Genomic DNA, 24,955 nt, shown 5'->3' with positions numbered 1-24,955 from the left:
TTGCCTCTTGGGACCTCGGCTCGAGTGAGCTTGGCTCCGACCTCGGGCTTGGAACCCTCTGTTCTAGTGCCAGGAGAGTCCCTTGTATCCTCAGATCTGGGGGATTCCTTGCGTTGGGACCAAGGGGCCTTTGAGGCCATGACAACAACCACACGGTCAGTACCAGCAGCTCCCTCCCTTAAAACACCGGTGTCTACCTCTACAGCACACGCTCCATTAAAGTGTAGAGACCCTAAGCCTCAGGAAGCCCCATTGGGTGAACCATGGTCTTTCAAGACCACTCCAGAAGCTCCCACTGAAGAGGTTCCCAGGAAGAGACTTTGCAAGAGAAAGCATCTGAACTACCCACATGAATCCGTCACTTTGGATACTGACTTAGATGAGCCAGAAGGGTCCCCACGAATCCCCTCAGAGGATATCTCATTCATAGATATCTTAGAAATTCTTAAACAGAGGGGTTTCTCCTCCCTTTGATGAGTTGATAGAGTTACTCTCTCGAAGGGCATGGTAGTCTCCGAATACCATGGAGCTTCTTACCAGGAGGCCTAATAAATTTATAACTTGTCCTCAAGACAAAATATTTGTAACTAAAGGAGTGCCCATTGATGCCTTGGTGGTGGCAGCGGCCACCAAGAAGGAACTATCAGAAGCTTCTACATCTGTTCATCCTCCTAATAGAGATTCCAGGATCATGGACAGATATGGGAAGTGTATGTTTAGTTCAGCGGCTTTTGTACTTTGATCGCTGAAGTATGTCACACATTTTGCTAGGTTACAAAGGGATCTCCTGAAGGAACTAGGAGATACCTTGCAAGGTTCAGTAGCTGTGGGGGTTTCCTGACAAGGTAACTTCCCATCTCTCTGCTCTTAATTCTGTTGTGAACTCTTCCATGTGTCTGGTGTCATATGCAGCTGATGGAACAAGCAGAGCAGCGGGTACAGGAATTGCCCTTAGGAGACGTTCTTGGATGTGCCTATGTTCCTTTGCAGAACCCTTTAAGTCTTCTTTTATTAACACCCCTTTTGACGGCTCATCCCTTTTTGGTCTGAAAGTAAAGGAAACGCTTACCAGGAGTGAGAAAGATGGAAAGACTCTGTCTGCCGTTGGAGTACATTTTTCTACCCCGATTAGACCTTACCCCAAAAGGAGGGGGGTGGAAAGATGTGGTTCTGTAAATCTTAAGGATCTTTCCAGGACACTCATGGTGAACCACCCTCTTGAGGTAGAGGAGGGGGAAATAATGGAAGACGCTGTCTACGAGGCAGAGGGGAGGGGGTCCACAGTATCAGGGTGACAGAGATCAGTTCTTTGGGAAGCCCTATCAGCACTCCTGAGAGGAGGCCTGTCTGTCCATCTCTGGAGGCAGTCGGGGGACACCTTTCTTTTGTACCCAGATGCTTGGCTAAAAATAACAATACACAGCTGAGTACAAAGTAACATATCCGGAGGATACTCAATCCCCTTTGTCACACCACCCCCTCTTATGAAAAAAATCCCAGACATTCCACAAAGTCACAGGGAACAAGCAGCCATAGAGGTCCAAAGGTTCTAAAAAAAAAAAAGTCATCCAACCAGTCCCGGCAGACCAGACAGGATCTGGAACTTACTCAAGGTTCTTTTTGGTTCCAAAGAAAATGGGAGACTCGTGACCTATTCTAGACCTCAGCAGACTAAACAAGTCGGTAAAAAAGACAAAGTTCTGGATGGTCACACTACAGTCAGTATTTCCCTTTCTGGGGAAAGACAATTGGATGTGCACGATAGATCTCCAGGATGTGTACTACCACATAAAAATGGACAGGCCATCTAGGGGTCATCTACACTTCCAGCTGGGAGCCAGTCATTATCAATTTCGCGCTCTGGCCTTTGTTTCACTGCAGCTCCCAGAGTGTTCACCAAATGCATGCCAGTAGCCACGGCTCACCTGAGACGTTTGGGATTCCAGGTATTTCCATACCTAGATGACTGGCTCCTCACTGCCACCACCAGGCATCAACTAATATACGCAAGGGACGCAACTTTAAATCTATGCGATCAATTGGGGATTACCATAAACTCAGAAAAATCTGCCTTGTCGCCATCACAACAGACTGTTTTTATAGGAGCAGAACTAAGTACAGTCACAATGACACTAAGCCTTCCTCCACAAAGAGTTTGTCCTTTACGAAAACAAATCCTGGACCTGCTTCCAAAGACAAAAGGCCCAGTCTCGATGATACTCAAATTGCTAGGAACGATGGCAGCAATCATTGCCATTCCTCTGGGTCAGATGCACATGTGAGTACTTCAGTGGCTCCTGTTCTCTCAATTGTCCTTTCAGGAACTTCCAATGTCACACCAAATCATAATAACGAATACGTGCAATACCTTCAGTGGTGAGTGACATCCCAACAAATAACTCTAGACCGTCCATTTGTTTTACCCACTCCTACAGCCACGGTGACCATGGATGCTTCCTTGATAGGGTGGGGGGGAGGGCATTATCAGGGAAGAACAGCCCAAGGCACGTGGCAGAAGCACAAGGCTCATCTGCATATCAATGTCCTGGAGATGAGAGCGGTACTCCTAGCGTTGCAGTCCTTTCAAGACTCTCTCCCTCCGGGAACAATTGCAATTCAGACAGACAATATATCAGTTGTCTGGTACATAAACAAACAAGGAGGAACAAACTCTTATCCCCTGTGTCGAGAGGCCGTGAGAGTATGGCAGTGGGCTATTTCCATCCAGCTCTTTCTGATAGCAATGCACATCCCGGGGAAATCCAGTGTGATAGCAGACAAGCTAAGCAGGGCAATTCTTTTGCCTCATGAGTGGTCCCAAAAGAAATAAGTAGCAGAAAAGATTTTTTGCAGATGGGGCCAGCCTTGCTGTGATTTCTTTGCAACCCCAACAAACACGAAATGCAGCAGCTACTTCACCCTAATCCCCCCAACGGGGGATGCCCCAAGGGATGCACTGGTGCTCAATTGGCCCCTGGGTCTCCTTTATGCCTTTCCTCCTTTCCCTCTAGTACCCAAAGTATTACAGAAAGCAAAGACTCTGGGAAGGACTATAATCTTAATAGCCCCTTACTGGCCTTGTCAAATTTGGTTTCCCTTCCTTCAGCCTCATCTATTCGAAGAACCTTTGTTCCACGACCCGGTTCCGGATCTTGTGACCCATTCATTGGGGGTCTTCTTCCTTCTCTTCACTCCCTCAAAATGACAGCTTGGCTGCTCCAATTCCAAACATAGCCAGGATTCACAACCTCTCAGCCGAGGCTCAACATATTTTAACATCCTCTCATAAATCATCTACCAGAAAGTTATATCTTAGCAAATGGGAGAGATTTTCTATATGGGCGTCTCAGAATGATATTGATCTGTGCCTAGCTTTAATGTCATCCATTCTGGAGTTTCTTACTAAACTTTTCAATGAAGGGGCCGCTGCAGCTACCATTAGAATTCAATTAGCAGCCATCTCGAACTTTCATCTTGGTGTCCAAGGTTCTAATGTTATGTCACATCAACTCTCTAAAGCCTTTCTAAAGGGTACTATTCACTTGAGACCACCCATCAAAACTCCATCCATGCCATAGAATCTAATTTTTGTCCTTTTCCGAATTATATTACCTCCTTTCGAACCAGCCTCATCGTGTGATTTGAAATATCTCTCATGGAAGACCATATTTTTAATAGCTATCATTTCTGCTCGGAGGATTTCTGAGTTACAGGCTTTGACCATCAAACCTCCTTATCTGATTTTCCATAATGACAGTCTCTCACTCAGAACTAATCTGTCATTTTTACCCAAAGTTTGTTCAGAGACAAATCTCAACCAATCTTTTGAATTGCCCGTTTTCTTCCCTAAATACATAAAAACAATGGAACACATGCTGCACAAACTTGATGTTCATAGGCAACTCAGATTTTATTTGGACAGGACCAAACAATTCTGAAAAATAGAACAGTTCTTTGTCTCCTTTTTGGAATTAAAAAAAAGGTCCTGAAGTGACAAAAGTCACCTTGTCAAGATGGCTATCAGATTGCATTTTTTTCACTTAAAATTCAGTGAATGCTCCATTACAACAAAAAGTAAAGGTCCACTCTACTAGAGCTGTATCTACCTCATCAGCCTTCCCTGCTAAGTTACCATTAGATACTATTTGTGCAGCAGCTACCTGGTCAAGGCCTCATACCTTCATCACTCATTACAAAGTAGACAAGTCCTCCAGGGACAGGGCTTCCTTTGGTTCCACTGTTCTGAAGAACATTCTACCGTGAGCCACTCACGGCAGATGGTGCTTGGGATGCTACCCATCAGTAAGAATGAATGGCGAGATAAAACAACTTCACATAAAGAAGTTATGTACTCACCATAACGTTCCATGTGAGTTGTTCATCTCGCCTTCATTCTTGCGTCCCACCCTCCAACCCCCATCCAGTCTACTTGAGGTCCGAGACTTCTTTTATTTATGGTGTATTGTCTCTTATCCAGTTCTTAGGGTGGCATATTAATAGTCATAGGTAGCCAGCTAGCAGTAAACAAGATCTGAGGGAAGATCAGGTGCATCATGGTATAGGGAGTTAGCCTCGAGCTGGTTGAAGACCTCAAGCTTTTGCAGTTGGCTGAGTCAGAGCCGTGGATCAGATCCGAACCCCCATCAGTAAGAATGAAGGCGAGATTAACAACTCACATGGAACGTTATGGCGAGTACATAACTTCTTTTTTGATGTCCACATATCACAAACAATCAAAAATGTCCACAAAAAATTGGTACACTATACAGACACAAAAAATTCCTATCTGACAAAGCACAAATTACACTAGCCCAAACACACCTGCTGTCCACCCTTATGTACGCCTCCCCAGTCCTTACCCACACAAGAAAACAAGACCTTGAATGACTCGAATCATGTTCTAATAAAATCGCCAAATTTGCTAGTAACTCCATCTTCAAAACCCATCACTGTCAGGCATTACAGAAATAGCTAGAACTTCCACAACTAATCAAATACCACCAATTAATACTTGCCTACAATATTGTAAATCATCCCAACAAAACCCCATCCCTAAACCAGCTTCTAACCCAGTACACGTCAAGTCGCCCCCTCCGCTCTTCTGAAAAATCCCTCCTCTGTATCTCCAAAGCCACTAACTCTGCAGGGAAAGCTCTGATGTTCATCGTGTTACACTGCTGCAGTCATTACATTTGGGTTATCCTGCCGTCAAGTGGTTCCCCAGTCAGCCTGAGTTCCAAAGTCTTGAACTGGTGTCGGTTGCTGTCGCCTCCTCCCTGACGTCAGTGCGACAGGGGTATATAAGATGCAGCCGACGCCATTTTCTTCAGTCTTTCTTGCCGCGCAGTGCCTACAGTATTGTAAATCATCCCAACAAAACCCCATCCCTAAACCAGCTTCTAACCCAGTACACGTCAAGTCGCCCCCTCCTCTCTTCTGAAAAATCTCTCCTCTGTATCTCCAAAGCCACTAACTCTGCAGGGAAAGCTCTGTTCTCCCACAATATAGCCAAAATCTGGAACAACTTTCCCCCTACTCTGACCTCTGCTCCATCAACTACCCTGTTTAGAAACTCTCTCAAAGTGCACCTAATGAATTTCTGGCTATGCCCATGCATCACATAAAACCCCTACCTCATGTAACAACAAACTAACTACTCTAAGGTATTTCTGTTCCTCTTAATACACTCAGGAATGCCTACTGCAAACCTCCAGATGTATTTTCTATATGCATATTAACCAAGAATTGTTTCTTTCTGTATAAAAAGTGCTTTTGTCTATGATATTTTAATTGTGACTTGTATTAGGTGTGTAACGTATCTTGTCACTTTTACGGAGCTTTTCTCCCCAGGCCTCTGCTGTAAATGGACCTGTGTTGAACTGTCCTGGTAAACAAATGTAAAATAAAAATAAAATATATAGATAAGTAAATAAATTAAAAAACTGACACAATATTAGTGTTTCAGCCCTCATACATATAATTAGTATCAGCTGCACTATGTCAAGTGTTATAAGTGAGAGTGGAACAACAGTAAAAGTGTATGGAATATGCTGTATTTGAACCCAGGACCATGTGTATGGTAGTCCTTCACTTACACAACAGGTCGCTGAGTGTGTGTGAGTAAGAAGGAGAAGAAGGCAGACATTGGGATAAAACAACAAATGGCCAGTGAGATAAAATGAGCAGTGTGTGTGTGTGTGTGTGTGTGCGTGTGTGTGTGTGCGTGCGTGCGTGTGTGTGTGTGTATGTATGTATGTAGGAGTCCTTCAGGTGAAATTGGTGTGTGACTGCCTCCATGAACACAGCTGTCTCAATGAGTACAGCCAAGCTCTGTGCTAGCTGTACATCTTGGTCTTTCAGGTGTGAGCTATGCATGGTAGAGGTGACACTAGCACCTCCATGCCCAAGGTCAGATGCAGTGCTGCTACCTGAACATGACCAATGTCTGCTGGACGAGCTCCCTTAGTCAGGATGCCTAGGGCCATGACCCCATGGCCTGCCATGTCTGAGTGTGGACAGCACACTCACTGATGGAGCAGTGGAAGTACTGCCTCTATGGAACCATGATCAGGCATGGCCACATTGGCCGACAGCAGATGATGTGGCTAACCTACGCCCACAAGGATGCTGCTCCTCTCCCAGCAGATGTTCCATCATGGACACTGCTCGTTCCATGATAGACATCCCTCGGTCTATCACAAACACCCCTCATTCCAACATGTCATTCTTCCAATCCAGTGAATCAGCAACACAATGGAGACTGTCATACATGTCAGACTGTCACATCCAGAACCCTGAGCATTTGTCTGGAGCAGCTATGGGAACATGCCTGTGCCTCCATGATGGCCCTAAACATACATTGAGTTTAGGAAGTGACACCTGCACCAGGTGGAGGAGGGACAGCTGGCCCCCTCTGAGTACCCCTATCAGTTCTCCTGTGTGGTACCTCGCCCACACTTTGGATATGGCCATACTCAACAGGCACTGAAGCCGCAGTAGCCACACCTTCCTGATCAATGTTTTTGCCTTCCACCAGTGCAATATCTGTGGGCTCACTGGACTGGGTAGGTGTAGGCCTACTAACTGTGTCCAGTGGAAATGCAGGGGATGGCTGTATGTCAACCTCCGTGTCAGATTCAACCTCTGCACCCCTCACTATGCCTAAGTTTGGATACCATCATCATCAGAGTCTGCTGATACATTGACATCAAGTGGCAGAGGGCCAAGACACCCATTGGCATGATCACCTGTGATAAAAAAACAAGAAGCACAGGAATAAATTAATACCTGCTATACTATAATGCAATATATGCTAACAAACAACAGTGCTGACTCTATTACAGACATAGCTTGTTTGGCATTTTATACAGTTGTATCAACAGAACATGCATATTCCAACTGTAAAAGCAAGTATGCATACATTAGTCTGTAGCACAAACCAAGAGTACAGTGTTAGACTTTAGTCAGAAGTGGTAGGTTGAAATACCACACTTCCCAACTATACAATAACTGTTATTTCTTGAATTATGTGCAACGTAAAGGTTTAAAGTAAAAGCTGTATACCAGAGGCACACATGACCTACTGTAAACTGTAATCTGGGCAACTGGAACATGCAGATGTGGAATATATGCATATGTAAAGGAGTACTTCCTGTACTCTGTGGTATAATTTGCATCCGTTAGGAGCTGTTGTCTTAAAAATAACAAGTTACTGTTAGAGGGTGGTAGCCTTAAGAGTAAAGGTTAAGATAATAGAGTCAAATAATTGTATTAATGCATTGGTTGTTACATATGATATATAATCTTACCTCTTTTTTTTTTCTGTCACTCAAACCTTATCTCTTTTATTTTATTTTATAATGTGTCATCAGAATGTGCCCATGTCATCCATGTGTACCATACCACAAAATACTCCACAACACAGTGAGGTAGGCCTGCCCCACAGGATCCACCTGCTGCCACACCACCAGCCCTGGGACCATTGTCTAGCATGTGTGGGAGCTGATGTAGCACACCACCTTTGCTGCCCCCTAAGGTAGATCTGCCTCAGAAGATAGGCCAGTGGTTCTGTCTGGGAGCAGTTGCAGGGGTGGCGAGTTTATCACCCTCGACAAACTGCCATGGATGATGTGTAGGGTTGTGTGCCTCACTGTTGGTACATGCCTATGCCTGATGGAAAGGCTGCTCTCCCTCATTTTACGTAGGACCAGTAGGAGGAGAAGGAAACATTGTGCTCTTTAGCTAGTGGAGGAGTGAGGTGACAGTCCTGTGGTTGAGGACAATTCTCACTGTCATCTAGCTTGACACCCATGGGTCCTGGATGTCCCCACCCTCACCCCATCCATGGTGTCCCCTGACCTCTTGCGTCCATCACCATCCCTGTGTCTTTCTTGTCTTGTTTGTCTTGTCTGTCTGCTATTGCTTCTTCAACTACCTAACTTACCAGACGCAGACATACCTGCATCCCTTCCCCAACATTCCTCTTTCTCTCTCTCTCTTAAAAAAAAAAAAAAAAAAAATCAGTACCTGTCCCACAAAAAAAATAAATAAATAAATAATCTCATACAATAGCTCTCAATTTCACACACGTGTCTTCTTAACACATTTGATTCAGTCCAATTGGCTATACAACACTAATTGCCTATACAACATGAATGTGTTGTGGTCACCCCTCTCTCTGGAGGTGACAGTTCAAATTCGGCTAATATTCCACATGTATTATCAGTTTTTACTGTTGAAGAAATGGATAGCTATGGTTCTTTCCTACCTCCCCCCTGCACTTTCCTGTATTGATTTCTATTTGTTCTTCCCCTGCTTGCTCCCCATTTCACCACTCCCTATCTTTCCCAATTCTTTTCTTTAATGCATTATTGTGCAGTGGTGTGCATCATGCACCAAAGAGCACCAATAGTAAAGCAAAAGTAGGTAAAAGTATTAGATACAGCTATATTCAAACCTAGTACCATCTGACCCCAAAAAGGAAAGTTATGACTGCATTAACACCGGTTGCCACAGTCAGTTAAGTAGCAGGTGTATTCCACAGACTCAATACTCTGTTATACTTTAGCAATGCTGCCACTGGAAGAGTTACAGGAGATTCCCTTATGTACTAGTCATTGTTAAGGTCTCCCTTTTGCTTGTTGTGTAGTGCCGGGCAAACAAGATAAGCACAGCCAAACCTTCCATTATTCCTCTGTTGTCTGTGATTGCACTAAGCGCTGCAAACAATAGCCAAAAAATGATAAAATAATAATAAGAAACTGACAGAGAAAATACAGTTTGCACACAAATGAAGTGTAGGTTGGATATTAATGAAAGAGAACCTCTGAATTGTGCATTAACTTACATTTCCATCCTTGACAGATGTACATGTAACACTTTGTAAGTCTAACCTGACACACCCACCTGATGTAAGCATTTACAGTTCACATCCATTAAACACAAACACTGAGGGAGTGACTGCACTATGTTTACATCACTACCAAGGATCCAGTTTTTGGGGATTTAGCAGTTGAAATGAGTTCAGACCTCATTTGCATCTTCACCATGCTGACAGACCTGAATCTACACCAGATGGCAACCATGTAGCTAGGGAAATTGAAGGGGAGCTAAATTATTTGTGTGTTAAACACAGAGGAGTAGTGATTTTTAGATGAAATGCCTGCATTTCATCAGCTGCATATTGCATATGCTGCATGTAGCTATGAATACTCTGTTAAATGATTTTTATACTTGTTTTGATTAGCACGCACTTTATACTTTTGTCTGTCTGCCTTACTTACAAGTGTGCTGTTCATTTGGGGGTAGGGGAGCAAAGCTACATTTGTGTTATTGCTCAAAAAAAAAAGGATTTGTGTTGCTGTTTTGTTGCACATGTTAAGGTCAGTTCTGTACAAATCTATAAATTTCACACATTTTACTTTTTATTTTGTCCATGTAGACTCCTTTCTGTGGCTATATTCCAAAAGTTTTGGAATTCATGGAGAACGCCAGCACAGAGTCTACATGGTTGCTTTATAGCTTGTTGAATAGCTCCAACATATCGCCTTGGTTGATAAGCATGCATTTCAGCTGCTTATGCAGTAATTAGCATGCCACAGTGTTTACCTTGTTTGTGCGGGGGTGAGTGCTGTTACACTGTGCTTACTGAATTTAAAAGTTTCTGCATACATGGAGGAAAATCATAGTGTAGGCTTTATTGAATCCCACATTGAGCATCAGTTAAAAACTAGGATCTATGAATACTTTTACGCTGCAAAAGCTAGGGACATATCAGACACCTAATATTGGCACCCAATACCATGTGAGAATTTAAAAAAAATCCTGTTTATGCCCCCTAAAAATGTATCCAAAGCAGCAAGAGGTGGTATTTGGTTAATGAGGCTAGAATCTAGGGGATTTTATTGACAAATTAAGTTAAATGCTGCACAACCTTCAGCTTTGAATGATAGTGTTACTCTTAATATATTATATTTGAGGGCTGTTAAAATCTAAGTCAAGGCTAGTTTAATTAATGAATTCGTATATTTATTGGGCACTAATTTGCTTTTGATTTTGATATATTTATTTTTCTGCATTTTATAGATATACTGCACATTTAAGAAGTTACATTATGGTTATTAGATAAGCTTCATAATTTTATAGTTTGGGTGTTATAGGATGTTTTGTACACCTGTAGTAGTTATAGAACAAAAATGAATACATTTCGCAGTTTTATAAATATATTTTTATCTTGACTGATTTCAAATAACTTTGTATGTTTATAAATTATATTGGTGCTTGAATGATGATTTTTACATTTAATGATTTTTTTTGATTGGTTGTTTTTACCATGTAACTAATTTGATGTACATATTTAAAAAGTATGTTTGGTTGTTTTTGATTATGCTAATGAAGATTGGATGAGATATATGAACAGAAGTGTTTAGCAGTAAATCTTTTCCCATTTGTGATGTTCCACTGGCATTTCTGTTGTTTTTCATTCCTAATGTCAGGCTGGCACTGTTGCTTTTTACATTCACTAGAAAAGAAAACTTTCATGAAAGATTGTGATTAATAAAATGTAATAATAATTACTTTTTTCTTCCTTTGTAGTGCTGACCAGTGAGGGCATAGTGTTTATCTCAGACTTCTCACCCTCTAAGGCCCCTGTTAACTCAGGGAAGAAAGTTTACATATCCAGTCCACATTCTAGTCCATCCCACAGTAAACCTGTGGCAGCAACAGGAGCAAAGAAAGCCCTCAACAAAGTGAAGATTCTCATCACTAATGAAAAACCTAGGTATGTGCACTTTATCGCTTCAATTTTTTTCTTTTAGATTCATTTTTTTATGTAGTATGTACAATTTATCTTCAAAATTTTCTTATAGATTTAGGTTTTTTTTGTGTAGTTTACGGATCCAGTAGTAAGCCAGAATTATGTTTCTGGAATTTATTTATTTATTTTGTTATTTTTGTTTACCAGGGTAGAACACATCTCAGGTTGCAAGTTAACAAAGAGCAAAAAATATTTGCATTTCATGTCAGTACAGTGCAATTAAAAGGAAATATAAGCAAAAACAAAATTGTGCAAGTTACCTTTCTGTTCATGTACACTGACCGGTTCGACTCTCAGCTATTCTGCGTGGAGACCTGCATGAATGGGCGTACCTTCGTTGAAGGTTGTGCGTTAAAGCTGGCAACTCAGCACGTAAAAATCAACTGCCAATCATTAGCGACCGGAGTTCCGCTGTGGCGGCCCCTAACTGGGAAAAGCCAAAAGACACAACAACAACAACAACAACCTTTCTGTTCATGTAAGAAATACAGCATAATCTATCACAGCTTGCGTCAGCATTGTTATTGTGAGGTTAGACGTAGTACACGTTTTTTTAGCTTTTAGTATTCAAAATGCGCTAGGATTTTATGAAGGTAACAAAATGTTTTGTAACTTTGTATCTTGCATTTTGGCGCCACCTTTCTTAGAAAGTGAGATGTTGCACTAGATGTTGTATAACATGCCTTGCACTTGGGCGCCACCCCCTTAAGGAAGTGAGGCTCATCCCTTAAGGGAGTGATGTTTTTATGGTATTTAAAGGATGTGAGGTAGTCTATCTGTTTGTCTGATGATGTTTCTGTAGCACTGGAAATGAAAGTGCTTACATTTGTTTATTAAAATATCATTTTGTGGCTTTGGAGCAGAGTTTTTTCTTCCTGCAGTGTTACTTTTCGCTGTTGGGCTTGGAACTAGGTATTTATATGTGTGAGTGAGTGAGTGTGTATATATATATATGTATATATATATATATATATATGTATATATATATTTATATATATATATATATATATATATATATATATATATATGCATAAATATTTGTGTGTGTGCGTGTGTGTATGTACACACACGCACATATATCTATATATATATATATATCTATATATATATATATATATATATATATATTATATATATATATATATATATATATATATATATATATATATATGCACACACGTGTATATGTATGTATATATATATATATATATATATATATATATATATATATATATATATGCATACATATACAAATAATTATCGACAGTTTTTTAAGACATATTTTATTGATTCACGGATTATGCAGAAAAAGTTATTTCAAACTGTATTTTTTGAGAATGCATGTTATTACAACACATCTTATCATACCTGTCCAAAAATAACTATAAAGCTCCAAACTATAACAGTGCATTTCTGCATTCTCAATAGTTTCACTCAAAATTATGAGTTTACATACTCTTCAGCACCTCCATCCCTTATTGTGTATACTAAGTCCAGCACTGCATTGTCTGGAAGTAAAAGTGACTAACTGCCAGCAGGCTATCGCAGAGTACATGAGCAGTGATTGTAACCCGTCAGTTTGTTGCTTTAAAGTAACTGCTTGATATTCAGACAGCGATCTCACAGAGTTAGTTATTGCTAGTGTGACGTCCTCCCTCTGGACCAGTAATCAAGGAGCCTGAATCCTCACCACCGACACCGGTGAGGGATGTTCACTTGAAACAAAGATAGATACACACAGTATATGTTCATTGTGTTTCACTGTTGCAGTCCTAAGAGATGGGTTATCCAGCTCCCGGAAGCCCTCAGTTGGCCAGAATACCAAAAGTAGTAAAAATGACGTTGATTGCCATCTGTTGTAAAGGACATCAGGGCGTCTGACACAAAGGGATGCAACCGATGTCACTTCCTCAGTCTTCCTTGCCGCGGAGCCTGAAGCAGAAGCTTTTCATGCACGAGTGCCGGTCGGCAGTTTACCCTGGTTGGTTTCCGACTGCAAGAGTTGAAGTCTACTACAGCTAAGTACCCCGTTGGGGGTCCTGTTTTCTTGCCTTAACGAATGTCAGAAAAAGTTTGTAATTGCCTTACCTGTGGAAAGTAGATTCCCCATAGAGATTTTCATTCCTATTGCATTATTTGTTTAGGTCTTGACCAAGACGTTCCCAAGTGTGATCTCTGTGCCTCCTTTAATCCGCGTACTATCCATCGACGGGCTAAGATTTTGGCTAGGCATTTTGGAGTTTGGCCTAATTTCATTGGTATGGCGTCCACCGGTCTTCAGGCTTCAGATGTTCCAAAGAAACATAAGGATAAGGACCGTGACAGGCCTTAGAAAGTTAAGTCCTCAGATGAGATTAAGTTGGTCGTCAGTCAGGCGGTAGCCAGTGAGACGCCTTTGCAGTCCCTGCAGTCCGCAGATGTACAACCCGCAGGCCTTGCTTGAATCTGAGTTGCTTAGGCCTTCGGCCTCCATTTTGCCTTCCAAACTGTCACCAGTCACCTCTTCTGCTGGAGCCAGAGCCGCTAAGCTGACTCCGGTGTCCAAGGCCTCCATTTTATATTCTGGCAGCAAACTTCTTCCTTCAACCTCTGCTGCAACTTCGGCTGTTGCCAGGCTTCCTGAGTCTTTCAGGCTTGCAGGTAAATCTTCCATTCGTAAGCCTGTGAAAAGGCAGGCTCCAACTGTTTCTCGTTCCCCTCAATCCCAAATGGTTAAAATGGCTAATGATTTGCTGACTCTTATTAGGGGTTCTCAGAATCTTCCTTCTAAAAGGAATAGGGATGTTTCTCCTGAGGCTTTATCCTGCTTAGGGCCTGATTCTTCCAGCATTTCTGTTGATGAAGAGGAATTTTCTCAGGCTTTTTCTCCTTTTGAGGATTCAGATGCAGAGGAGTCCATCCCTTCGGCCTCTCCTCCGGAGGATTTATCTTTTGGTGATGCTTTAAATATCCTTAAAGAACATTTTAAATGAAAAAGTCAGGGTTATCCTCAATCCAAGAAACGGAGTTTCTGGATTTACCTTAGCATAAGCCTCTTGCTATTCCCCCTGTGTTGGAAGTTGTTGATGTTTTTCTGGAAAATTCCTTGTCTCCAAATTCGGTTCCTCCTGCTCCCAGGAAATCTGACAGGTACTACAGAGTTCCTGATTCTCATCTGTTTCTTTTCAGGAATCCGTTGGCGGATCCAGAGGTCATTTCTCTGGGCCCTAAAGGAGTTAAGGCCACTGTTACCAGGAATCCTGTTCCTTCTGACAGGGAGTCTAGGAACCTAGATAGGTGGGGGAAGAAGGTTTATACTTCTGCCACATGAGCTATTAGGGCTACCAATTGTCTCTTTCAGATGCTGAAGTACCAGCAGCACACCTTGGAGTCTATTATGTCTAGGATAGCAAGTGTACCTCTTTTGGCAGAGAGTAAAGACATGCAGGATTTACTGAATTCCGCCAGTCTGGTCAGTAAGAATTCTTTGCATTGTGGTTTTGACATCCTTGAGGCCTCCAGCAGGACTACGGCTACTGGATCGGTTATTAGAAGGCACGCTTGGCTCAGCGAACAGCCTCTTTCAGAACCTGTCAAGCCTAAGCTTTTGGATGTACCAAGCTACTACCAAATGTATTCCAATAAACTCCAGAACAAACCCATAGCAAAGGATCAAACAGCTAACACGAACAGCTTTACTGAAACAGTTGAGCACTTTCTTCCCTTCTGTGATAAGGGACCTTTTCAGAACAAATTTAGACAATACCCACACACACTACTAACCCAGCCTTAAATAGTGAACCACTAATTATGCACCAGCTTATTCTTAAAATAATATACCATATAATAAAAAAAAATTATATAAAACATGTAACAAATATAATTAAAAAATATGAACAGATAATACCTAACATTACCTAAAATATTATATTATAAAAGACAATGTACCAATCCCCTGAATAAAAGATTTTACCCTAATATATGTCTTAATTTTGATATGCTAGGTAAGCTGATAGCCTCATTAATGCCTGGATACTTAGGGGCATCAAGCCTGAGTTGCCATCTTAGCTCACAGATATCCAAGTGGACATCTAGGCATCTACCTTGTGAATCTTTAAACAAATGTTGGATCACAGAAAATCTAAAAACATGGTCTGTACATTCGTTAGTATGTCTTGCTAATGCATTAGTTTGCCCAATATGTCTGATGTCCTGTAAATGTTCACTTATTCTGTTCTTAAAAGGTCTAGCAGTCTTACCCACATAAAAAATAGGGCACATCAAACACTTAGCTACATAAACCACATTAGTAGTGCTACAATTAAAATGCCCATTAATCTTCAATGTTTTTCCATTTAACACAAAACTGCCCCCAGTTTCTAAAATATGGGGGCAAAAGTTACAGTGCTGACACTTAAAATTCCCTTTTCTTCTATTCATGCTGGTATCCCTATTTATCTTAGTTCCTTCCATTATATTTTTAAAAGACCTATCTTTTTTAAAAATAATTTTGGGCCCCCCCCACTTTCTGCGCTACATTGACATCTAATTGTAAAATGTCCCAATTATTAAAAATAATATCTACAATATTCTGAACATCTTGATTGAAACATATAATAAACCCGAGACCAATGTTTGGATCCATATTCCCCTTATTGACATTATTACCATCTTTACCAAATATTAAAATTGGTTTATAAAAAACATTTTTTCGTTTATGCACCACTTCCTGACTGATCTCATCAAGTAGGGCAACTGGATAACCTCTAGCCTTAAAGATATTTAAAATAAACTTTAACTCATCAATAAATGCTATGTCCGAGCTCACCAACCTGGCTGCTCGAACCAGTTGCCCTTTAATTATATACCTTTTCTGAAAGGATGTGTGTGCACTGGTAAACACTTAATAAGAGTTTGAAAAAGTTCATTTTCTATAAATTTTAGATTCCACCACATTGTCTTCAGTAATAAGTAACTCTACATCTAAATAAGCAATGTTTGTTTTTTTCTATTATGTTGATGTGTAAATTTTAAAAAGCCAACAGTATTATTTATATATGCATAAAACTGCTTTAATTCCTGCTCAGTACCTTTCCACAAAATAAACAAATCATCTAAAAACCTTGTATAAAACAAAATATTGGATTGAAATGTACTCTCCATTACATACTGTTGTTCCCAATAAGACATAATGTAATTTGCAAAAATGGGGGTGCAGGCTGCGCCCATAGCAACCCCCATTTTTTGTCTGTAATACTGGCCTTCAAAATGTAAATAATTATTCTGACGCACCACTTCCATCAGCGTTATATATACATTAATATTGTCCTGATCATATCAATGAAGATGTTTAGAATATTGTAGATATTATTTTCAATAATTGGGACATTTTACAATTTGATGTCAATGTAGCGCAGAAAGTGGGGGGGAAATCCAAAATTATTTTGTTAAAAAAGATAGGTCTTTTAAAAATATAAAGGAAGGAACTAAGATAAATATGGAAACCAGCACGAATAGAAAAAAGGGAATTTTAAGTGTCAGCACTGTAACTTTTGCCCCCATATTTTAGAAACTGTGGGCAGTTTTGTGTTAAATGGAAAAACATTGAAGATTAATGGGCATTTTAATTGTAGCACCACTAATGTGGTTTATGTAGCTAAGTGTTTGATGTGCCCTATTTTTTATGTGGGTAAGACCGCTAAACCTTTTAAGAACAGAATAAGTGAACATTTATTGGACGTCAGACATAATAGGCAAACTAATGCATTAGCAAGACATATTAACGAATGTACAGACCGTGTTTTTAGATTTTTTGTGGTCCAACATTTGTTTAAAGATCTACAATGTAGATGCCTAGATGTCCACTTGGATATCTGTGAGCTAAGATGGCAACTTAGGCTTGATGCCACTAAGTAACCAAGTATTAATGAGGCTAAATTCTAAAGACAGCCACAAGCATTCTATAGCTATGTCAAGAATTTCAGTGGCAACACTCAGGTCTGCTCTGAGTTACAGCACAATGGCACTAAATATACAGACCCAACTGATATTGCCAACATCCTGGCAGATAGGTTCAGTGCTAACTTTACCCTTCTCTCACTCCCTAAGAAGCCCATCTGTATACCGGAAGAATGCAGAGTTCCTGTAATCACGGCTGCACAGATAAAAACCACACTCTCCAAAGCCAAGAACACAGCATCCATGGGACCAGACAACATCCCAGGCTGTGTTCTACATGAACTACAGAACTAACTGGCACCCCACTTAAGTACCATGTTCAATCATAGCCTCACCTCAGGCTTTCTGCCTCTTGAATGGCGCACAGCAATGGTTATCCCACTCCACAAGGGGGGAGCCACCACGGACCCTGGGAACTACTGCCCCATTAGCCTGACGACCCTGGTCTGCAAGGCCATGGAACGTATCATCATGGAACTTATAAACAAAGACATTGGTAATCTCCAAACTCTGGATCCCACCCAGTTTGGGTTTGTAAAAGGCAGATCATGTCTCCTAAACCTGATAGACTTCTTTGAAGCAGTCACCAAAGCTGTAGACAAGAGTAAGGTGGTTCACACAGCCTATCTAGATATTGCCAAGGCTTTCAACACCATCCCCCACTCTGGAAGTATAGATAAACTCACTAAACTAGGTATAAATTCCTATGTCACAAGATGGGTTGCCAACTGGCTCACTGACAGAACCCACACTGTGAAAGTAGCAGACTCCAAATCTGACTTCAGACCAGTGACAGGTGGAGTACCACAGGGTTCAGTCCTGGGTTCTCTCCTGTTTGGTATCTACTTCTCTGAAGTACAGGCTAACACAGAAGGTCTTTGGCTAACTAAGTTCGCAGATGACTGCAAACTAGGAGCCATAATCGAAACTCCTAACGATGTGGATATCCTACAAAAGGGCCTCAGTGAGACAGATGCCTGGTGTCAAAGCTATGGCCTCAAGCTCAATGCCAAAAAGTGCATTGTCATCCCCTTTGGTAAAAACTCTGTACCCATGAACTACAACATAGACTGTAGTATACTGAACACTGAAAGTGTGATGAGACCTTGGGACACAGGTGGACAGTAGTCTCTCCTTTGATAATCACATCTCCACAGTAGTCAGGAAATCCTTCTACGTGGCACACCTCATCATAAAAAGTTTCTCATCCAGAAAAAAAGAGGTCATTGTTCCCCTCTACTCATCACTCATTAGACCCATTATAGAGTACAATGCCCCTTTTGGTATGTACCTCACAAGAAATCTACAACAACTGGAAAGGCCGCAGAAATACCTCACCAAGAGGATTACCGGCCTCAAACAGATGCCCTACGCAGACCGTCTCAAAAAACTCCAGCTTTACTCCGTCGCATATTGCCTACTCAGAGGTGATCTCTGCCTAACATACAAAGCTATGTCAAACCCAGAGCTGTTGGACATGCTCCACTTAAAGAAATCCCAATCTCTCCGGGCTACACGCTCTAGGGACCTAAACCTTGTCACCACAATAAAGAGAACATGCCGGAGGGATAGATTCCTGTCCCAGAGACTTCCCATACTCTGGAATAAACTACCTATCTATATCAAACAAAGCTTCTCATTAGCACTCTTCAAGAAAAATCTTGATGATTGGATGGGAAATAGAAAATTTACCCCGGGGATCACCTCTGTGGCTTTGCTCGACAGTGGCACAGGAAAATTATTTTCTTGGGTGGCAAAAGCCAGGGTTCCTTTTTCTATGGGCTTGTATAGGCCCCATGGCCGATAGCCTCGTACCTACCTATGAATCTATCAGCTTATCTAGCATATTAAAATTAAGACATATATTAGGGTAACATTTTTTATTCAGGGGATTGGTACATTGTCTTTTGTAATCTTCTTCTTCTTCTTCTTTCTTTTTTCTTCCGGTTAGGGGTCATCACCTTGTCCTCACCCTTGTCCAGGATTTGATTGGCAGTGGAGTTTTATGGTGGTGAGGCCAGCTCACAGCGCCCACCCTCACAGCACCACACTCACCCACAGCCAATTTAGGAGTAAGAGTATCAATCCACCTGCAGCATGTCTTTGGGATGTGGGGAGGAGCACCCGGAGGGGGACCCCACCGACCACAGGAGGGACACAGACTCCGCACAGCAGAAGGCCCCCCAGCCGAGGATTGAAGAGAACCTCTCTTGCTGTGGGGGGTGCTAACCACACACCCACCGTGGCCGCCCTGGTACATTGTCTTTTGTAATATAATATTTTATTTAATGTTAGGTGTTATCTGTTCATATTTTTCAATTATATTGGTTACATGTTTTATATAATGTTTTTTTCATTATATGGTATGTTATTTTAAGAATCAATTGATGTATAATTAGGGGTTCACTATTTAAGGCTGGGTTACTAGTGTGTGTGGGTATTTTGAAAATTTGTTCTGAAGAAGTCCATTATCATAGAAAGGAAGAAAGCGCTCAACTGTTTCAATAAAGCTGTTCGTGTTAGCTGTTTGTTCCTTTGCTGTGGGTTTGTTCTAAGCTTTTGGATGTACCTTTGCATAATGACAGTCTTTTTGGCAGCAAAGCAGAGGAGGTACTGAAGAAGATGGAGGATAAGGCCAAGTCCATGCAAACTGTTAAGGATTTTCTGCAAGTTCATCCTCCTCGCTTTAGCAGGAATTACCCTTCCAAGAGTTGGACCTTTCCTGATACCAGCAGGCAGAACCGTTCCAGGACTAGTGATTACAAATCTTGGGGGCAGGGGGCTAACCCTCAAAGGTCTAGGTGTTGGCAGGCTTCCACTTCTAAAGGGGGAAGCTCCATGCCTGGATCTCAATCAAAACACTCTCAATGACTTTTTACAACTTCTGCCTCTTCTTGCTTGCCGGGAGAGTCCTTTAGGGGGAAGGTTGGCCCTTTTTGCAGATGTCTAGGCCACTATCACAGACGAAAAATGGGTGTCCAGAACTGTGTCCCTAGGGCACAAGTTTTCTTTCCGCATCTCTCCAGCTCCCAAGGGATTCCTGGATGTCCCTCCAAATCAAAGAGCAGAAGTGGAAAAACAAATTTTGTCTCTGTTTTATCTGGGAGCAATAGAATCTGTTCCTGCTCAGCAGGTAGGCCAGGGCTTCTATTCCAGGCTTTTTCTTGTTCCAAAATAAGAAGGCACCTGGCATCCCATCCTGGATATTTCCATTCTGAACTCCTTTCTAGTGATTCCAAAGTTCAAAATGCTCACTCTGCATCAATTACTACCACTGCTAGAAAAGGATTCTTGGCTGGTAACCTTGGACCTCAAAGAGGCTTATCTGCACATTCCTATCAGGGAAAGTTGCAGGCAGTACCTTCATTTCAGAGTGGGTGAGCAACACTACCAATTCTCTGCGCTGCCCTTTGGCTTATCTACTGCTCCCAGAGTCTTCACAAAGTACCTGGCTCCAGTCATTGCTTTTTTGCAGGCAGAAGAAAATTCAGATTTACCCGTACTTGGACGACTGTCTTATTCAAGCAAATTCTCAGGAACAGCTATTAAAGGATCTGGAATTCATAAAGACTCTTATCTCTTCCCTGGGTTACACTCTCAGTGTGGAAAAATCGAAAATGGTACCATCCAAGGAGATAACATTCCTGGGAGCGAGTCTGAACACAGCCGCCCAGATGATGTATCTCACCCAGGAGAAGCAGACAACTCTTTCAGTTTACTTCAAGGACTTGGCAAGCCTGTCCCAGCACCCTGCAAGGAAGTACCTGCAAGCTCTGGGATTCATGGCATCTTGTATTCTCATGATTCCATATGCAAGACTGCATATGAGGAAATTGCAATGGTACCTCAAGAACATTTGGTGTCAACACACAGAGGACCTAGATTTGATGATTCCTCTGCTTCCATCTCTGCTGACGGTGTCTCTGTGGTGGGCAACAGCCTGTCTACAAAACAAGGGCATGCCTTTTCGGACACACTCAAGCTCTAACTACAGATGCATCGGACTACGCCTGGGGAGCACACCTGGATGGCAGATGTATACAGGGATGTTGGAACGCCCAGCAGATGCACCTGCACATAAATCTAAAAGAGTTGATTGCAGTTCAGCAAGCATTATTAGCTTTCAAGCATCTTCTTTTTCCAGGGACCCTGCTTGTCAGAACAGACAACACCACGGTCATGTGATACATCAACAAGCAGGGAGGGACTCACTCTTACCCCCTGTGCAGACAAAGCATGAATCTTTGGTCCATGGCAGCATCCCTGGACCTGCATCTCCTAGCTCAGTTTCTTCTAGGAAGGCCCAGTGGTTTGGCAGACCAGTTGAGCAGGCAAACCCTGGATCCTCACGAGTGGCAGCTGAACAGAGCAGTCTTTTGCAGCATCATTCATTGTGGGGGCACTCCTCGGGTGGATTTTTTCTCTTCCCCAGACAACCATTTACTACCTCTCTTTTGCACCAGACAGCAGCACAGCAGAGCCTGGAAAGTGGATGCTCTGTCCTTCCCTTGGATGTTGTTATCAGTGTATGCCTTCCTTCTCCCTCTTCCCAGAGTATTAGTGAAGATCAGGGATGAACGTCCAAGGACGATTCTCATAGCTCCAGACTAGCCCAGACAGCATTGGTATCTGCTGCTTTGCAGTCTCTCCCATCTTCCTCCTTGGCATCTTCCTCTGAAGCCAGATCTTGTGGTTCAGGGGAGAGGAAACATTCTACATCCTCATCTTCAGTCTCTTCATTTGGCAGCATGGCTCATTGTATGACTCCTTCCCTTTCTTCCTCTCTTTCCCAACAGGTGGTTGACATGCTGAGGGAGGCCAGGAGGCCTAGCACTAGGAAATCTTATGCTGGCAAATTGGTTAAGGTTCTGTCAACGGATGCAGGCTAGAGGGGAGTCTGCTTCTCAACCTACCCTTCCTCTGATCCTGGAATACCCGACTGATTTGCCTCAGGGTGGTCTTTCTTTTTCCTCTATCAAGATCCATGCTTCAGCTATCTCTGCTCATTGTTTTCTTGAACAGCCCATTTTCTCTCATCCCCTGATGAAAATGTTTCCCAGAGGTACTTGCAATTTAAAACCTCCCAGAAGAGCACCTACTCCAGCATGGGATTTTAATTTTGTTCTGGAGAAACTCACTCTTCCTCCTTTTGAGCCAGCTGCCTCTACAGATTTAAAGTTTCTCTCTTGGAAGACCTCCTTCCTCTTGGCTATTACTTCAGCAAGGAAGGTTTTGGAGCTGCAAGTTTTGATGGCCATGGAGCCTTTTCTTATTTTCCATGCAGATAGAGTTTCTCTGAGGACTAATCCCTCCTTTATGCCTAAGGTGGTTTCCAGCCTCACTCTTAATAAGTCCATACACCTTCCTACCTTCTTTCCTAATTCTCGCAATAGAGGTGAAAGGATCCTACATTCTCTTGATGTACACAGACAGCTCAGGTTTTACCTGGACAGGACTAAGGACCTTCAGAAATCAGCACAGTTATTGGTCAGTTTTGCCCCTGGAGCCCAGGGCAAGGCCATTTCTAAACAACCCATTTCTAAATGGATTGCACATTACTTTATTTTTGTTATTCCTTTCATGGCAAAGCTCCACCTCAAGGGATTAGGACCCACTCTACTAGAGCGGCTTCCACTTCTGCAGCCTTTCTAAGGGGTGTCCCTGCTAAAGACATTTTGGAGGCTGCCACATGGTCTTCTGTTCACACCTTCGCAAAGCATTATAATTTGCCTCTGTTTTCCAGAGCTAGGGCAGGGTTTGCCACTGCGGTGTTGCAGGGCATTATCTCCAACCCTTGATGCTGTTGGTTCCTCCCCCTTTTTTTCTCTGGGCTTTGGTAATCAACCCATCTGTCTGGACTGTATGGCAAGAAAGACTGAGGAAGTGACGTCGGCTGCCTCCTTTTGTATTGGATGCCCCAGTGTCCTTTACAACTGACTGCAACCAACATCATTTTTACTACCTTTGGTATTCTGGCTGACTGAGGGCTACCGGGAGCCAGATAACCCATCTGTTAGGGCTGTAACAGTGAATACACTCGAACATCTAGATTTATGGTAAGTGTACACAACTGTACTTTCCAGATGCAGCTCTCTGCACCAAGCACAATTTCCATTAAGAGCACAAAAGGAACACACTCAGTCCAGGGCCTGGGTTTCCTTCTCTCTCTCTTTCTCTCTAGGCCCCCAGTAAGACTCTCCGCTTTCACAGCTATAGAGTTGAGTCCTCAACCGAGTGTCCCAAGCCAAGTCCTCCACCATTATCTCTGTGAAAGCAGAGATTTATGTCCCTGTTCCATGTAGCTGACACACTCTTTGAGATTTGATTTTCATAGACACACACACACACACACATACACACACACACACACACACACACACACCTAGGAAAGGCTGGCACAGATTTATTAGCTGTGCCCCCCTGCTCAGACTATAAGGTAGATGCTGACACCAGGACACTCCAAAGCCAGCTACTCTAATGCTGTTACAAGGGTACCCAATCATACTGAGTAAAATGAATATTAATACAAATTGTAGTGTTTGAGCAATGCAGCAAGGCCTTCAGGAGCAGCCACAGTGTCACCAAATAAATATAAGTACTCTGAAAGGTTAAAATATTCTCTAAAAGACCAGCCACAATGAAACGTTTAAATATATTTAATAATAAATAATAAAAGAACATGAAAGTACAGAATCTCTATTTACAATAAACACCAAAGTTTCAGTCACAGAAAATAATAAAGTAACACAGATGAGTAGATTCACAGAAATACAGATTAATCAGTACTTAGCTAACATCGCTATAGTTTCCTGACTGATCTAAAGAATTACTATTCCTAGTTACTTACTTACTAAAGCAATGCAAGATGAAGTGGGTGAGTGATCCTTCTGTGTCATGTTTCAGAAACAGACTGCACTGAGACTTCTGTGTCATCTAGTATTAAAACGTCATTTCAGTGCTGGATTACAGAATGACATCAGATACATTTGGCCATCTGACTTCTGGTTCCCATACTACTCCCTTTACTAGAAACTGAACCCGAATCTTACACATATGTGTTAACATACAGAGAGAGAGAGCTTTGCGAAGATGTGTTGTAGCATCTGGAAGCCATAACACCATTTCAACACTTCCATCCTTCCAGGGTAGCAATTAGTTCACTACTTGAGGACAATACAGCAGGATATCTAGTCCTTGTTTTCACACACATTTTGTCTCTAGCTGCAATCAGAACTGTAAGATACAATCTTTATGGCCTAAACCAGGTAATTTAATTTCAGACTGTTTTTCAAGCTTAGTTGGACTAAGATTAATCTCTTCTGTTCCAGTATCATCTGTTACAATGTTAATTTCAACAGTTACAATACAGTCTGACATACAGACGCATTTCTTTTTCTCTCCAGCATAAGCAGCAGCAGAAATATATTTTCAATACAAGCACCTCTACAAATCAGTTCGATATACAAATGGCATATAATTCTTTACAAATATGTTACAGATCCACTGCCCTATGTCTCTTGGCATAGCTGGCAATACCTCAGATTGTCACAGCTAGAATGACAACAGTAATCATCAAACTGCACACTCCACACACACACACACACACACACACACACACACACACACACACACACACACACACACACACACCATGTTGTATTATCGACAAATGTACTCTCAGTAATTGCATATCAATGCAAT

At 41.9% G+C, this 24,955-nt stretch overlaps 1 protein-coding gene across 1 annotated transcript in view; it reads left to right on the top strand.

Annotated features, from left to right (window-relative positions):
• The window catches only part of WDR11 (WD repeat domain 11), a 2,002,440-nt gene that overhangs the window by 511,857 nt on the left and 1,465,628 nt on the right, over positions 1 to 24,955 (top strand). The window contains exon 5 of the mRNA XM_044056072.1: positions 11,095 to 11,281. Coding sequence (XP_043912007.1) covers positions 11,095 to 11,281 — 187 coding nt within the window. The remainder of the gene's footprint in view (positions 1 to 11,094; positions 11,282 to 24,955) is intronic.

Source organism: Protopterus annectens, chromosome 14.part0 (assembly GCF_019279795.1).
Source record: "Protopterus annectens isolate FY-2018-M chromosome 14.part0, PAN1.0, whole genome shotgun sequence".
NCBI lineage: Eukaryota > Metazoa > Chordata > Ceratodontiformes > Protopteridae > Protopterus > Protopterus annectens.
Note: the sequence above shows the minus strand (reverse complement) of the source record. Positions and strands in the feature narration are given on the sequence as shown.